A 17,940-nucleotide genomic window follows, 5' to 3' on the forward strand; every position below is an offset into this window, starting at 1 on the left:
ACCCTTCGGGGGACATCCAGCACCTGCAGCCTTTCTTCTCCCTGGTATCATCCGCAGGAATCCTTTTCTACCCCGGCATACCCTACAACTGTAACAAGTGTGGGCAGCCGGGACACATAGGTAAGGATTGTACAGAGCTTGCTTGCAGGTTCTGTAGGGTTACAGGCCACGAGACCAAGGACTGTCCGAGGTCCAAAGCCTGCAACCTTTGCGGATTGGCAGAGCATGTCTTCAGACACTGCCCCCAGAGGACCCAGACCTACGCTGGAGTCCTGAGCCAGGGTAAACCACCCTCCAGCACCGGGAGGAAGCTGCCGGAAAAACCAAAGAATCCAAAGGAACCTCGAAAGGCCACAGGTAAGTCCACTCCTGCCCCCCCTGCCCCTGCCCCACCCTCTGCCCCAGCCCCACCCTCTACCTCCAGCACACCCCCACCCACCCCCTTTGTGCCGGAGGAGCCCCTCCCCACCCCTCCCCCCCAAACCTGTCCTCCCTGGAGGACTTCCCCACCCTCCCACCTCCCTCCACCCCCATCAGTGGCCCAACAGGAAGCTGTAGCCGGAAATGGAAACCAGAGAGCCCAACAGCGGGTAACCCGCCACCTCCACCAAACGGCCCAACGGGGTCCAGCGCAACAGCGATGGACCAGAGCAAGTAGTGGAGGACCTAGAGTCTGCAGGGGAGGAGGAGGAAAGGGAGGAGATCGTGGTCGACCCCGAGCATGACCTCCCCCCCAACGTCCACATCAGCCAGCAGATGATGGAGTCTGTCCTTGAGAAGCTGGGCCTGGCCCAGAACACAGGACAGGCAGAAGACGTAATGGAAGAGCCACCCCCCCCTCCGGGGAGGTAAGTTCGGACCCTTGTTAACTAGACCCTCATACCCTTTTTCATTATGGCTGAGATCTCAATCTTTTCCATTAATGTAAGGAGTATCAAGGATACATCTAGAAGGCAAGCGGTCCTGACCTTTCTTTCAAGTCAGCAGAGTGATGTCTACATGCTTCAGGAGTGCGCCCTTCCTCCCTTGAGGAGGTACACTCATCTGTCCTCCCAGTGGACCCTTGGTCCCTCCTACTGGTCCGGGGGTGGCGATTGCAAGTCTGCAGGAGTAGCCATTTTGGTCAGGGGTGGGTGCTTCACGGTTGACTCTATCTATGAGCTAGTCTGTGGCCGTCTTTTGGTCATAGATGGCTCGTGGATGGAAGAGCCAGTTTGGCTCATCAACGTGTACGCCCCCCCCAGACAAGAATGCGCGGCTGGAACTTTTCCAGACCCTCCGGACCCAACTCGTCACCACCAGAACAGTAGTGATCGGCGGTGATTTTAACTGTCCGATCGAGGAGGATGGGCGCAGCTCCAGCATATACGCAAAACTTGATGCTACTTCTAGGCTGCTCAAGGAGATGATCTCGGAGGCCTCCTTGCAGGACGCCGTGGGATCCATAGGGAAAGGGACCGTGAACTATTCGTGGTGCCGACCCGATGGATCTGTGCGTTCCAGGATTGACTTCGTGCTCACTTCAAGAACAGTCAAGCATCGTGAGTTCTCCATGGTCCCCTGCTTTTTCTCTGACCACAGGGCTATTCACTTTCGGGGTGACCTGGGCGAGGGCTTCGCCCATGGATCGGGTTCCTGGAAGCTGAATAGCACCCTGCTGGAAAACAAGGAATTGATGGGGGAACTCCGGAAGGCCTATGCCACCTGGACGGAGGAAAAGAGATTCTTCGGAAGGGTAAGTGATTGGTGGGAGTTTGTGAAGGTGAAGCTGCATAGCTTCTTTCAGGCAAGGGGACGCCAGCGTGTGTGTGCCAGGAGGAGAGAACTTAGGAGACTGCAGCGTCAGTTGCAGTCCCTGCAGGACCTTCATCACTGTGGCTGGGATGTTAGGCAGGACCTGGAGGACACCAAGAAGAGCCTGAAAGGGCACTTCGAGGAAGATTCCAGGTACATTGTCTTCTGTGCCAAGGTGGAGAATCTTGAGAAAGGTGAGAAATGTAATTCTTTCTTTTTCAGGAAACTTCACTCAGGACACACACCCTTGTCAGAGCTGCGTGACGAGACTGGAACACTCCAGAAGGGGAAGAAGGCTGTGATGCAAGTGGTCAGCGACTACTACACCAACCTCTACTCCCCGAAAGATACGGACACACAGGCGGCCGACAGGTTCCTGTCAGGTATCTCTAACCAAATTGATCCTGCAGGTTCATCAACCGTCAATGCCCCCTCGGTGTTGGAGGAGCTGCACTCTGCCGCTAAATCCTTTAGGCGAGGCAGGACCCCGGGCTGCGATGGTCTTCCAGTTGAGCTCTATGTAGCACTGTGGGATCTCGTGGGCCCGCACCTGCTCGAGCTGTATGAGGAGATGGTGGTGGAGGGCAGAATGCCTCTGTCACTGAGGGAGGGGATAATCACGATTTTGTATAAACGGAAGGGGGAGAGATAGGATCTTAAAAATTGGCGCCCGATCTCTCTTCTGAATGTGGACTACAAAATCCTCGCCAAGGTCCTGGCCAACAGGCTAAAGTCTGTCATCGGACAGATCATCCACCCGGATCAGACTTGCGGCATTCCTGGTCACAGGATTGCGGACAGCCTTGCGCTTGGACACGGTCCAGTACATTCATGGCCGCCGTGTGCACGCGGCCCTGGTCAGTCTTAACCAGGAGAAGGCCTTTGACCATGTCTCCCACGAGTTTATGTGCAGAGCTCTGCGCAGGTTTGGTCTTGGGGAAATGTTTTGTTCGTATGTGGATATAATGTACACTGACATTTCTAGTTTGGTGCTGGTAAATGGCTGGAAAACTGACCCCTTTCCAATCTTGTCTGGGGTCAGACAAGGCTGTCCTCTCTCACCTCTGCTTTTTTGTTTGTTGTATAGAGCTCTTCGCCCGAAGCATCAGACGGAACCCAGAGCTCAGAGGGATCACTGCACCAGGACCGGACAGACGGGAGGTCAAGTGCTCACTCTACATGGACAACGTGACGGTGTTCTGTGCTGATCGGCACTCCATCGACACACTCGCCCAGACCTGTGAGGACTTTGGCCAAGCTTCAGGGGCAAAGGTCAACTGCGGGAAGTCAGAAGTCATGCTCTTTGGAAAGTGGTTCCTGCCTTCTTCTGCACCCATTCCTTTCAGCATCAAGACGGACTTCATCAAAATCCTTGGGGTCTGGTTCGGAGCTGAGGGCGCAGCCCTGAAGTCCTGGGTGGAAAGACTGTCAAAGATGCGACAGAAGTTTGGACTTTGGAGCCTCAGAGAACTCACCATCGAAGGTAAAACACTGGTACTCCGCAGCAAGATCCTCCCTGTGTTGCAGTGCCTCTCCCAGGCCTGGCCCCCCCGGGTTAACACCTGCAAGGCCATCACCAGGGCGGTGTTTCACTTCATCTGGAGCTCCACAATGGACAGAGTGAAGCGAGCAGTTATGTTCAAGGAACCCCTCAAGGGCGGTAAGGGCATGCCCGACATCGCTACCCTACTGAGGGTGTGCTTTGCTTGTATAACTGCATCCGCAGGACATTGGTTGAGAGAACTGTGGACTCTGGTGGTAACTCCATGTCCTGTTTTTTCCTGCCTCTTTGGAGGACCCTTGGATGGGACAAATGGGACAGCTCCATCCCCTACAACTGGGACACCCCTTGGTACTACTTGGACACCTTTAAGTTTATTAAGGAGCTGGGGTACATGGAGTGAAGCCCGACTTGTGGAAGCCAAAAACTATCCACAAGTTGATTAGAGCATCGGACATTGTTGAGACTGTTGCAGGCCTCCCTTCAGCCACTTGTAAAGTGGTCTGGAGGAACGCTTCTTCAAAGAGACTCACCAACAGGCACAAAGATCTGGCATGGATGGCAATCCAAGGGGGGTTGCCACTCAGGACATTCATGCATGCCAGAAACCTGTGCAGATACAGGCACTGCCCCTTTTGCATCATCCAGGAGGAAACTGCTCTGCATGTTTTCTGGGAGTGCCCCTTTGCACAGGACCTGTTGAGGGCCTTGGAACTTGAACTCAAAGACTTTGTACCACAGACTGCTATCACACACTTTGGTGTGTTGAACAAACTCTTCTGTGGAACTCATTCACAGGAGGACATTGACGGTGCCTGGCGGGTGCTGTGTTGCTTTAAGGACGCTTTGTGGTGCGCCAGAAAGCGCCTCTTCCACCAGCGGGAGAGGATTCCATCGAGGACTGTCGCAGACTGGTCCACAGTCTGCTCAGAGACTACCACTTGATGAACTTCAAGGAGGAAGAGGAGGTCTGAAGATTTCCCCTCCCCCCCTCTCCCCCGTGTGTCCTTTGGCAGTTCAAATAAAGCTTCGGGCCTGTGAATTCTTTTCTCCCTCCCCTACCCCACCTTCTCCACCCCCCCCCCCCCCCAACACACCCGTTGCCCATTTGAATGTTATTAGACTGTATGACCTGACTTTTGTGACATGTTTGTGAAGTAATGCTTTCAGGGTAATGCGGCGTCATGCATGAAGTGATGTTTCGGGGTACTATTACTCTGCACAACACATTAGGCATCATACCGCAGGATGAATGTAATTTATTTGTATGCTTGGCAATGTATTGTTATGTAGTGTATTTATGCGCTGCGTCGCAGTACAGATTGGAATGTACCCTGTTTAAGTACTTGTTTTTTGTATATTTTCTTGCAAAATAAAGTATACATTTTCATTAAAAAAAACATTTGTGTGACCGTGTGTATGCAAGACAAGTTTGAGCCAACACTCATCAGACAAAATTCCATGGTTTTGTTGTTGGAAAGTCCGATTGTGTGTACGAGGCATTACTCTTTCTGCAGGGTAGTAACTGTTGTCTTTGTAAAATGCAGACTATTGTCTGATAGTTAATTATATATACACACATGATTATTTTGTCCACAGGAGAAATGAATCCTTTCATTCCATTCATATTGCATAGCAAAACACATTAGCAAGTGTTGCATATAATTTGTTATTTTATGTAAGATTGTTGTCTATGTCCATCCACAAATTAACTATTTATTGTGAATACATGTCTAGTGAAAAAATATTAAATTCTTTTAATATTTAGTCTTTATTCATATTGTTCGATCTGTAGTTTTAAGGAAATTCGATTGGTGAAAAATACTCAATAAAATTAATCATTCAGACAATTCCTGACGCAAACGCACAACACAGCGAACAGCTGGGAATAACACTTTGTTCTGTACATGTGGTATCATGTTGTATATGTTTTATCATACTTAAATGTTCATTCAAGGTTCATAATTTATTGTGGCCCCAGCGGAGCCACCCCTCACATCAGGAGTCCCCAGCGGAGCCCCCCCTTTACATCAGGCCCAGCGGAGCCCCCCTTTACGTTAGGAGTCCCCAGGGGATCCCCCCTCACATCAGGTGTCCCCAGCGGAGCCCCCCTCACACCAGGTGTCCCCAGCGGAGCCCCCCCTCACATCAGGAGTCCCCAGTGGAGCCCCCCCTCACATCAGGAGTCCCCAGCGGAGCCCCCCTTTACATCAGGAGTCCCCAGCAGAGCCCCCCCTCACATCAGGAGTCCCCAGCGGAGACCCCTCTTTAGAAACAGTTGCAAATCATCAGGAACACTTTCACACTCATATGTAATTCAGATTGCAACATTTTCCAGAAGTCTAATCATTATCTGTGTGCTCACCCCTCCTGTGTGCAGTGTAAATAAAGAGAAGAGTGAGAGGAATCATTTCCTTAGCAGTGTGAGCACTGGCTGATCTGCATACAGGACGGGTGAGCTGCTGCTTAGACTGTGTGTGTGACACAGACAGTGTTAGCGATCATCTTCAGCTGTTTCTGCAGTGCTTTTTGCCAGAGTCCTGTGTGCACTCCATGACGAGAATGGTGCCATACCTTCTAGTAGAAGCAGGTCCAAGTGTCTCTTCCTCCCCCCGCCCGCTCGGCTCCAGCCACTTCTCTTCTGTCAAATGTGGCGGGCTGTGGAAGGGATGGGTTACAGAGGTGTACAGATTGGCTAAAGAGGCAGCGGGAGGTGGAGTAACCTAATCAGTAGCTCCGCCCTCCCACCTAGATGAGCAATTCTATTGGTTGCTACGCTGCTCATCTAGGGACCTGTGATTGTAAACCCACCCGGTGTTTTGCCGAGAAAGTTCCCCCGGCGAATAAGGACCCCCCTGTATTGCGCAGGCGCAGCGCTTGTGCAGTACGAACGACTAGGAGCCACCGAAAATAGCCGAAGATGAAAAACTTCAATCAGCTGTACACAGCGCCTGCGCCCTGGGTCCAGGTTGAAGCACCACCATCCAAGTGGACCTAGAGGGAGAATAAAAAAGTGCCAAGCGAAGCGAGGCCGTGCCCGAAGCGTGGCGAGCGTAGCGAGCCCGCGAGGGGCCCTTTTACAGCTGATTTCTATTGTATTCGGCTTTGGCTATTTCCCCCTGCTCCTACTGTGCAAGCCCTGCGCCTGCGCGGTATAGGGGGGTCCTTATAGGGGGGTCCTTATAGGGGAACTTTCTCGGCAGAACACCGGCAGCACAGGGAGTAGCTATGGCAACTATGCTAATTTAGCAGCGGGGCACACAGGTGGGCAAGGCATAATTTAGGTGCGGCAATCGCCCCCTATAGCGACGCCAGGTAACAGCGGAGCAGTGAATTTTTTTTTAAGGGGGAACAGACACTCCAGCCTGGTCGGCCCGTGCCCGGGACAAAACTGATTTTTCGGGAAACTTGCTGGGACGGCCTAAACCCGGGACAAAGGGCTGAAAATCGTGAATGTCCCGGGAAAATCAGGGACTGTTAGCAAGTATGCTAGACTGCCAAAAAGTCTCTCACATATCCTCATGCTCGTGAGAAGTAGCAGAATGTGTGTGGATGTAATTCCACATATACCCATGGCATGTGTGAGAAATATCTCATTAAACTGACGTTGTGTAAAAAAAAAAAAAAAAAGTAAACATATTGTAAAATATACACTTACTGGGATTTTTAAAAAATTATTTTTTTTAAAGAATTTTTATTTTGTCGGATAAAGACAAGACATTAGAAAGCATATTTGTGGGTGCAGCCACTGTAATAAACAGTGCAATACAGAAATGTGATCATTTAAAATAGGTCAGTTGTTACGTAGTGCAATTAACAAGACAATAAACATACGGTCACTAGATACATTGATCTGATGTTTCTGGTGTGTGAACAAGGCTGTGTTTGTTTTGTCTTGAGACTAGCACATCTTAGTGATTGCTAAGTCTCTGTTCTCTCTGTATCTATCAGAGACTGTCTGGTCATACTATGCATGATTGCTGTTATAGTTTAATAAATTGCATTGTGAGAAGCAAAAAAATAAGAAAGGAGGGGGAAGTATGTAAGGGATCAGAGGGAGTGGCTATGAATATTTTAGGGAAGGGTGGGGGTGGGGGGGGGGATCTGAGTTCTCGTAGCGTGAAGGACCCTTCTCTCCCGCCGCAGCTCTTCAATGTTACAATATGTTACAATTCATGAGTTGTTTGTATTCGTTGGTTGTGACGAAGTGTAGCCAGCAAGACCATATTTTCCCAAATTTGGAGGGGGTGTCTTTCGCTTGGTGAATGAGGTCTGGGATTTTTTTTTTTAACCAAAAACATGTAGCAGAATACATTTTCATCTAAATTTGATTTTATTGGATATGTTTGATAACAGAAAATATATTTTTTTCAAAATGTTTGGTATTTATTTGTTTATATTGAAAATTAAAAACCCAGTGGTGATCAATTACCACCAAAAGCTCTATTTGTGTCAAAAAAAATAATTTAAATTTCATTTGCGTACAGTGTTTAATGACTGAGCAATTGCCGATTAAAGTCATGAAAAGGGGAAAACTTTCCGGTGGTCAAGTGGTTAATATTTTGCACTAAGAAACCTCTTTGTTGATTCAAGACTTTAGTCCTAGTTCTGCTAAAGAGGTTATCACAGTTTTAGGCTGTCCATACAGTATACAATTGTCTTGTACAATTCCTGTACAGTTTTCTGATTGGATACAAATTGAAAGTGTTGTTTAGGTCTGACCTTATATTATATGTTTTTTGGTAAATCTAAAGGAAAATTATACAGCTTTAGGCTGGCCATACATTATACAATTGTCTTGTACAATTTTTTTTATATTTACCAAAACCGTATAATAACATGAAGTCAGACCTAAACACTTTCAATTTTTATGCAATCACACAGGTCCTTACACTACATACTGTAGATGAGGGTAAGGGCTCTTTCACATGGGGCGGATCAGTGATGATCCGCCCCGTGAACATCCGATTGCTCAGCGGGGATCGCTCCACCGATCCCCGCTGAGCAGGAAAATGACAGCGACGGACCTGTCAGAGCGCCGCTCTCCCCTATGGGGGATCGGGTGACGACGGACCGTAGAGTCCGTCGTCACCCGATCCGATCCGAAAACGGATGGAAAAGTAGGTTTTTCCTCCGTTACACTTTTTCGGATTAGAGCGGGTTGGATTTCAGCGGACATGTCACCGCTGACATCCGACGCTCCATAGATGTCTATGTAGGGTCCGTTCGGGTCCGCCTAAAAAACTGACAGGCGGACCTGAACGGACAGTCCATGTGAAAGAAGCCTTAATCTAAAGGAAATTGAACAAGAAGATTGTATAATGTATGGCCAGCTTAAGTCTCAATGTCCCTTAAGAAGGTTGTATATTTTGCAGTCGCTAACTTTTATAGGCAGCAGATAGGTGATCTATAAAGTCTCTTAGTTCTGCTACTTCAGTGTTTGAATGTGAAACAACTGACATGCAGTGCATGTGTAGGTGGGGTGCAGCATGGTGCAGCATCAAAAACACACACAGTTCAAGTGCAATGTAAAGAACTTGTATTGAAGTAATGCAAAGACAGTTCACAATAAACCCAGTGGGAAGACAGCCCAACCAGGTACCTAGAACGGGACCCAACAGCGCGTAGAGAGCAGGTTTCAGTCAAATTGACAGCGCCTGTTAGGAGGGGCAGAATGTGGCCTGGCTGTCTTGTGCCCAAGTGGGAAGAGGTCCAGAGAAGCTGTGAACCCTATGCTTTCCCTCCCCATCTGGAACCTTTCCCCCCTCGTCTCAAGCCTGAGAGTCAGGGCCTTAAATAGGCTCTGCCTGACCCAATATGGTTGCTAGAGAAGCATCCAATCGAATAGCTTCCCCAGAGACCCAGGAAACCATAGAGGAACTATGCTTCTCTTGCCTTCCTTCTTCAGCTACAATGGCGCTGCGGACAAGCAACCTGCAAGGTAATGCCATAATGTGTAAGTATGCATTGCATACTTGCACATTATGTGAAACTTACCTGAAAATGAAGCCCTCCAGTTCCACACTGCCATGGCTGAAAGGGCTCCCATCTTCACTCGGTCTTTCTTCTGGGTTCGCGGACTCCGGTTTTGTGAGTGGCCAGTGCCGTGATGACATCACTACCACTCACGTGCATGGGCGCTGCCGCTTACAGCACGGGCCATTCCTTCAGAGCGTATGCGCCGGTGACGTCACCGGCTGCATGTACAGTAAATATCTCCTAAACAGTGCACGTTTAGGAGATATTTACAGTACTTATAGGTAGAATCCAATAATTGGTAAAGACTAGCAACCTGAGCAAATAAAGCATAAACTTGCTTTAAGCCCTGTTTGGTCTCTCAAAGTCCTAGCGAGGAATTATGACTCATGCCCTGAATAGGGCTATGACTCCTAAAATCCCAGATTAAAGTCTCTCTCTATTTCTCACTGGGGGTTTACAACAGCAGTCTAATATAAAAACCACTGGTCTCTGGTACAACATTCTTGAACAGCAGCTAAGGAACAACTGGTCTCTGGCATACACACCATCTATGATGATCTCAAACATTGAAACCACTATACAGTTCCTGGTGGGTGTTCACAGTATGGGTTGAGTCAGAGGCGTAGCTAGTACCTTCTGGGTCCCAGTGTAAGAAAACACGAATGGTCCCCCTTACCTCCAGCTGGGGTCCTTCCCACTGATCCCGGGGCCCTTTACTTTCGTCACAGGTCCTTTTATTATGGCCCTGCAGCAGGACCCTTACACATATTCCGCTGCTGGCCCCCTTCCTGCTTGGGGCCCTCCAATGGTGGTGGAATGCCAGGGTCCACTTGTAAGTGCAACCTTTTCGACCCTGGTAGTTCTGCCACTGTGGTCAGTAGTTTTTTTTTTTTTTTCTTTACCATTTAATCTTATTTTTATTTTTTATTTCTTTTACAATTTTATTTTTTACTTTCTTTTTTAAAGAGCCCCGTGGGGGGGGCTTTGGTAAAATATCTAAACAGACCTCTGATGTTTCACCTTTGAGACAGAAAAATGAAGACAGCCCTCAATCTCCACCTTTGCAGCCCTAGCTGCACAGAATGAATGGACAGGAAGAGCTGTGTACAGAGCTTCCCATTCATTCACACAGTTACTCAGCTTCAGTTATGAATGGACACAGGAGTGTTCTGTACCAATCTCTCACTGTGTCCATTCAGAAAAGAAAGGGGCTGGTAAACATTTACCAGCCCTTCCCCCACTCTCCATCCTGAACGCATCCCCTGCAGCAGCTGGTGGGAGAGGGGGAAGCCAGCAATGGTGCAGGGGGACCAGGGGAGCCCACATGGCTGGGGGCAGCAGGAGGGGCGGAATATAAAGGAACTGATGCCCTCCATCTTCCTCTTGCAGCTGCTGACTGCCTGTGGGAGGCAAAGGAGGAAAAGCAGGCTTTCAGCGGCTGCAGAAATAACATGGAGGGCATACAGAGGTCCCCTGGAGCATGGGGCTGGGTCGCAATTGCGTCCCTGTAGTTACACCTCTGGGTGGAGTATTTACAGGTAGCAATGGATTTGTCTCTGTCATTTGAATCGGGCAGCAGCTCTCCTCCAGGGGCAGCCATGTGGTCCTGGACCATGTAGATTCTTTCCCTCCTTCCAGCTACATACCTCCTCCAGGCTTATTGCTGTCCCTGGCTAGAAATTCCCCTCCTACTGAAGTTAATTGAAGTACTCATGTTTGGTTACTAGGGGCAGGGTACTTGCACAAGCCTGCAGGGACAGCCAATCAACATCTTCCCTCTGCTTGGACTCCAAAAACATTCACACCATTTCCATGCTTAGGGACACATTCACTTAGATCACTGTCAACAATGCAGAGAGGAAGAAATATGTTGCAAAAAAAGAAACATTTTGCACATGGGTTAAAGCAGTCAAAGACCATTTTACACACAAAAACAGAAGGCAACAAAAAAGGGTGATTACTCAAAGATCTAGCAATCATAAAAAAAAACATGGGGCAGGAAAAACCTCACCATACTGTAGCATTTAAGAAAAACAAACTGCTAAAATGAGCCTTAGCTTTCCCTATGCAATTTATCATCTCTCCCTACGGCTCCAAATAAAAACTTAAAAAAAAGACAAAAAAGGGGGTGATTGTCCAAAGAGCTAACAATCAAAAGTAAACATACAGTTTCTTACTTCTTACTTATTTCACCCTATTCTTGCCTTATGCAGTTTGTCAGCTTCCCCCTACAGTCATTTTTAATACATTGATACTATTGATACTATGGATGCTCTGTGCTCCCTACCCCTTTTATAGGGGTGGTGGTAGGGGGGTCCTATCCAAAAAAAAAACACCAGCAAAAAAAAGCATGAATATTTTATTTTGTTATGAATTCTAGAGTTTAATTACCTTCACAGGGACATTTCCATTTATCCAAAGATAGAATGGCTCTAGCAGGGACCAAAAATGCAAATGCACTTGCTTGAAAGAGAGGTAGTCTGAAATATAAACAGTGATGTGATCTTACATAAGATCCTTATAGAAGTAACTGCAATATCATACATGTTCAAAATATTAAGCATGCAAGCTTGCATAGGACATAATGATGCCCCTACTACTGTATAATTAATAGATCATTTAAAAAATGACTGCATTTATATGGGTCACAGTTTTCAGGGGATACCTAATATTTAATAACATATTGAAGGGGGGGGACGGGGGGGGGGGAGGGGGGACTATTTCTCACAATACATCTAAGCCATAACAGGGCAATTTGAAATCATTCTATACTTTTATAGCAAAGTTTGACATAGATAAACAATGTTTACAAAATTAGGGCTTGTTCACGCTTGCTCAAAATACTGACACTTATCAAAAGTGCCTATAGCGTTAACGTGCGTTAATAGGTGTGGTTCATTAAAAACGCTCCCCAAACACCCTGTGTGCATTTAGGGCGCGGTTGACAAGTGTTTTTGGCTTCTTAAAACCACACCACAAACGCTTACAATAGCTGGGAAGCCCTCCCCCATGTGAATGAGTATCACCAAAAGAAAAAAAAAGAGCTCAGCTTGCACCGAAGGCTTCCGTCGTCTATCTGCTCCACTGCCTGACATTTCTTAAATAGCTAAGGTGCGGAGCCACTAGGGTGACGTCACCTTGTGGCACCGCCCCCTTTTTATGTCACTGACCCAGCATGCACCAGTCAATGATGTCACAAGGGTGCGGTGCCACCTGGTGATGTTATTGGGTGGCCCTGCCCCTTAGCTATTTAAGAAATGTCAAGCGGAGGAGCAGGCAGACGGTGGGAGCCTTCAGCGCAAGCAGAATTTTTTTTTTTTTGGGTCAGCGGCAGGCATCGTGCTTGACAATGGATCTAGACCGGGAGACATTGTTTTTGTTTTTTTTAAAAAGAAATGGTCAAAACCTTTCTCTGACAATGTAGGCCATGTACCCCTACTCATTCACATGGGGGGAGGGATCTGGGGGACCCCTTGTTAAAGGGGGTTTCCAGATTCCTATAAGCCCCCTGCCCACAGACCCCCACAATCACTGCCCAGGGTTTTTGGGAAGAGGCCCTTGTCCCCATCAACATGGGGACAAGGTGCTTTGGGGTGGGGAGCAGAGCCCCCCTGCCCCAAAGCACCCCCCATGCTGAGGGCATGTGGTCTGGTATGGTTCAGGAGGGGGGCTCTCACTCGCCCCCCCTTTCTTGACCTGTCAGGCTGCATGCTTGGATAAGAGGCTGGTATGGATTTGGGGGGGACCCCACGCCATTTAAAAAAAAATGTTGGCATTGAGATTCCCCTTAAAATCCCCATGTCGTGGTATGGAGCCTGGTATGAATTGGGGGGGACCCCACGTCATTTTTTTTTCACTTTTTTCTATTGCTGGCAATGTTTTTTTGTCCATTCAGCTGTCAGCAGGGAGACCGCTGGTGACTCATCCATTGTTAAGGATGCAGCGTTTGGCTTCCCGGCCCACTTCCTAACAACCAGCTATGCACTATGCAGTGCATTGTGGGGTGCTCGGTGAGCAAACATCCTGCCAAGCGCCTTGCAAATTCCAGTGTTTGGGACAAAATTTTACTCAACTCGAACTGTTCGCCCAACTCTACCCCCCACCCCATGTTGAGGGCATGTGGCCTAGTATGGTTCACGCTTGCTCGTCCCCTCCCTTTCCTCACCTGCTGGACTGCATGCTCGGATAAGGGTCTGGTATGGATTTTGGGAGGCCCGACACCATTTTATTTTTATTTTGGCGTGGGGTTTCCCCCAAATCCATACCAGACCCAAAGGGTCTGGTATGGATTTGGGGGAGACCCCACGCCATTTTTTCCCAGGTTTTTTTATTGCCAGCAGTTTTATTTTTGACATGCCAGTGTCAGTGGGGAAGCTCGCTAACAGCTAATGACTCATTGGTTGTTAAGGACGCGTCGGCCGGCTTCCCGGCCTGCTCCTTAACAACTTGCTAAATTCCACACTGTACTAACTTGCCTCAATCACATTCCAGTGCGGTTGTGGTGCGTTACCATAGACTTGAATGTGAGGCCTTGAAAGGCTTCAAACGCCTCCTGATCCAACATGAGGGTTCAATTTTGAAGTGAAGCGGCGCTAACGCTTCATGTTTTGATAATGTGAATAGCACTGTGTGCGGTCCATTGTATAATTTGCATAGGCGATTGAGGTATGTTTTTAATACCCCTCAAACGCCTGTTTTTAATTTAAGTGATTATAAAGACGGAAGATTTTTTTAAGATAAAAAGACTTTTGTGTGCAGCAGCCCCCCTCAGTCCTCCTTATACTTACCTGAGGTCCATTTAAATCCAGCGATGTTGTAGGAGTGTCTCGGCTGCCTGGGACTCCCCTTCTCATTGGCTGAGACAGCAGAGCGACACCATTGGCTCTCGCTGCTGTCAAAGTCAGTCAGCCAATGAGGAGAGAAAGGGGATTTGGGGCCCAGCCACGGCTCCGTGTCTGCATGGACACAGGGAGCCGTGGCTTGGCTCAGTTGTCCCATAGCAAGCTGATTGCGGTGGGGGCACTCAACAGGAGTGAGGGGCCAGGAGCACCAGCGAGGGACCTGAGGAGAGGAGGATCTGGGCTGCTCTGTGTAAAACCACTGCATAGAGTATTTGTTATTTTTAATGAAAAACAAACAAGACTTACAATCACATTAGCCTTAAAATTATTCCTCAAAAAAGAAAAAGAGAGGGAGCTGCTAGCTGGAATAATGCGCAGGCACTTATGTACCTTGAGGTACATGAGCATACCTGCAGCACCTTTCATTCCTACTCTTCCTAATAGGCAAAGCTCCCACACTTACTGGTGGTGATGGAGCTGCTGTAGATATGTGCAGGCACCTCTAGGTACCTGTTAGCAGATTTCAATCTTTTATTTTAAGTATCATAGTCTTATTATAGTGGCCCTTTAAGGATAAAATATGAGAAAGACTGCAAGGTGGGTTACAAATACAGTCTTGCACTCAGATTAGGAGCTACGGACACTGCAGCTATGCAAAATGTCTGGGTGCATCAGATAGCAAATCCTCTACTGTCTGTCCATTCCTCCCTCTGGCTGCTACCCTTCTACAAGACACAGTAGTGGCATCAGATGTCAGCAGGTGGAAGGGACTACAGCAAAGACAAGAAAGGGCACAGACTGGAACAGTTATTTGTCAGACAGATCTCTTTTTTTTTAAAGTGTGCCTCTATCTCAATTTTTCCATGCTTTAAATAACATTAGTTATGTCTGGAGGAAAAGAGAGTCAACCTTCACATAGGGAAAGGCTTCTTCACAGTAAAAGATGTGAAAATTACTAAAATCTGTTGAATAGACTACCTCAAGAACCTCACCTACGACCTCACCTACTATGTAACTAAATAGTTCTGGCCAGCTCAATAGAAACGGGACTCTGATTTGTGCCTCAAAATGGTAAACCACACAATTAAAAATGATCAAAACTTTATTGCACCATGTTAAAATATCACCTATATGGTGACCACTTAAGAACGATTTACAAAACTTATGACTGAAAGGGGTCATTGCATCAGGCAGTTGTAAAAAGCATAGGAGCCAATGATTACAAGGTCAACATATTTTGTGGTATTCCCTGCTTCCTCGGAACCAAATGACTCCAGCTGATAAGACAGATGTCAGAAAATTACAAATGCAAAAACATAATGTAAGTACATTTACCATGAACTAGAATATGTATGGTTGTATGGTTTGTTTGGAGGCCTCCTCTGGCTGGATTGTTTGCAGCCATTGGGTGGATTGCCACATAACGGCTTGAAACTTATATGGATATATTTTTTGGCCTTTATTTTTAGATTTGTTTTTATTGATCCCAATGCTATACTTGATATAATCAATATTTCAAGTTTTGGGTAATATATATATTATTATATTCATTTTTGGCCTAAAGGTATAATTGTTTTTGAATGATATTATTATTATTATTATTATTATTATTATTATTATTATTATAGTATATCTTTTTGCTATTCAATACACAGCTAATTATTCCATTTACCCCATAGGGTCTCTTTGTCTGTTCCCTGATGTTTTTGGGCTCTCTTATTCCCATGGGCCTGCGGGGGTTTGGGTGCTGGTGGGTCCTCTAGGGGTCCAGGGGTTTTTTAAAAAAAAATGGAGGTAAAAAACAATATTAATAAACATCTATATTTATATCTAATATAAACATTTTTTTCTTTTGTCTGTTTTCCTGCTTTGCCCCTCTCCAAGATGGATAGAATACAATTTTATTAATTTTCAGTACTTTTTTTGCAAATATAATTTTAGTTCATGGGAAATGTACTTAAATTATATTTTTTTACTTGTAGCTTTCTGACATCTTATCAGCTGGGGTAATTTGGTCCTGAGGAATGCCAACTATCTGATGAAATGGCCCCTTCAATAATACATTTTGTAAATCATTTGGAATAAAGTTTTGATATATTTTTTTTTTTTTAAATTGTATTTTTATTGAAAAATTATTCAGAGAAAACAGGTACATATCCAACGGTATGAATATGTTATGACATGAAAATTATACAAGCAGAGGTAGAAGCAAGTAAAAAAAAAAAACAGAGGTAACCAAGATTTTAACAAATAATAATCAAAATAAAATCAACATAAAATCAAAATATCAAAATAAAATAAAATAATTAAAAAAAGGAAATAAAAATTAAACAGGAAACAAGGCAGTATCATATACATCATGTGGGTAATCATAGCAGATAATTTAGAGCATGGACTTAATGGGATGGGAGCAAGATCTCAAATGAGAACAGGTCTACATGGGGAACATAGTGTTGATCGATTTTTGGCCTATTAAAAGCCTAGAAGAGACTAAAGAGGTGAGCCAAAGGACGAACTATCCCACGGAGCCCAAATCTTATCAAACCTATCTGTTGTATCCTCCACCATAGCCATTAGATGTTCCATTCTGCGTATATCCTTAACACCTTGCAATAGCTGCTCTTGGGTTGGGGAAAGTGTAGACAACCAGCAAACAGGTATAGCCCTTTTGGCTGCCAGCAAGATGTAAGAAGTAAGCTTGTTCAGGACCTTCCCAGAGGGCCGGGAATGGGAGGCCCAAGAGGAAGTGTACTGGGTCCAAGGGGAGTTGGATATCAAGTACCTGCTGAAGCACTGAAAGTACCATGGACCAAAAAGGAGCAATCAGTTCACATTGCCAAAATATGTGGTATTGATTCCCCCTAACTTTCCCACATCTCCAGCAAAGAGGGGAGAAAGAGGGGTCATAACGCTGTATAACCTCCGGGGTTCTATACCAAAAGTATAAGACTTTATATGCTGTCTCCTTCTGTGCCACACATCGAGAAACCTTAGGGGTTGAGGACTAGATTTTAGCCCACTGTATATCAGAAATATATTGTTGGGTGTATTGCACCCATTTGTTCATGTAGGAGTGGGGGACCGTTGAGAGTGGGGCATTCTCCTGGAGAATTTGGTATATACTGGAAATGAGTCGTGTTTGGTATGGACCCTGAGAGCACAAAAGTTCAAAGGATGTTGGCTTGGCGAGGGCACGAGAGGGGGAAAGTTTCGAAAGAAAGTGAGTCATTTGGAGGTATGAGTATAGCAAGTGGTTAGAGATTTGGCTATTGGATTGAAGGTCTTTGAAAGTTCGGAGTTTGCGGGTAACTGGGTTAACAAAGTGTTGGAGTTGAAACATACCCTCCCTAGCCCAGGGGAACATTCGGGAATGTGAAAGGCTATTGGGGATTAAGGGGTTGAACAGTACATTAGAGAGGGGAGGCATACGGAAGAGAGAGAGAGAATTTGGGGAGGCAAGAACACCATATCTTGAGTGAAAATAGCATGGGACTTGGCAGAGATTCCGGAACCTGAGGTCCGAGATTAATTCAGGGGACCAGAATAGAGAGCATGGATGAGTCGGAAACAGAGATCCCATTTCAATCTCCGTCCAACGGCTCGGGGGTCTCAGACTAGACCAGGCCACCTAAACAGGCATCTACATAGCCTCCTCTCCCAGTAGATGCCTGTTTAGGAGAAACATAGCGTTGGGTAGAGCCAGAGGACCTGACGTCACCACACTCCCAGCTGATCGGCTTTGGCGTCGGCTGTGTTTTTTAATTGCTACGGTGTTTTACCCTGCCAATGCTTTGATGTCAGTTGTCCATTCATGGATTAAAGCAT

At 46.5% G+C, this 17,940-nt stretch overlaps 1 protein-coding gene across 2 annotated transcripts in view; it reads right to left on the bottom strand.

Moving 5' to 3' along the window:
- SLC23A1 (solute carrier family 23 member 1) overlaps positions 1-17,940 on the bottom strand; it is a 1,686,654-nt gene that overhangs the window by 1,421,902 nt on the left and 246,812 nt on the right. For both annotated transcript variants that reach the window (XM_073620757.1, XM_073620758.1), the window contains exon 5: positions 11,666-11,754. In XM_073620757.1, the coding sequence (XP_073476858.1) occupies positions 11,666-11,754 (89 nt within the window). The remainder of the gene's footprint in view (positions 1-11,665; positions 11,755-17,940) is intronic.

This window comes from Aquarana catesbeiana, linkage group LG03, assembly GCF_042186555.1.
Source record: "Aquarana catesbeiana isolate 2022-GZ linkage group LG03, ASM4218655v1, whole genome shotgun sequence".
NCBI lineage: Eukaryota > Metazoa > Chordata > Amphibia > Anura > Ranidae > Aquarana > Aquarana catesbeiana.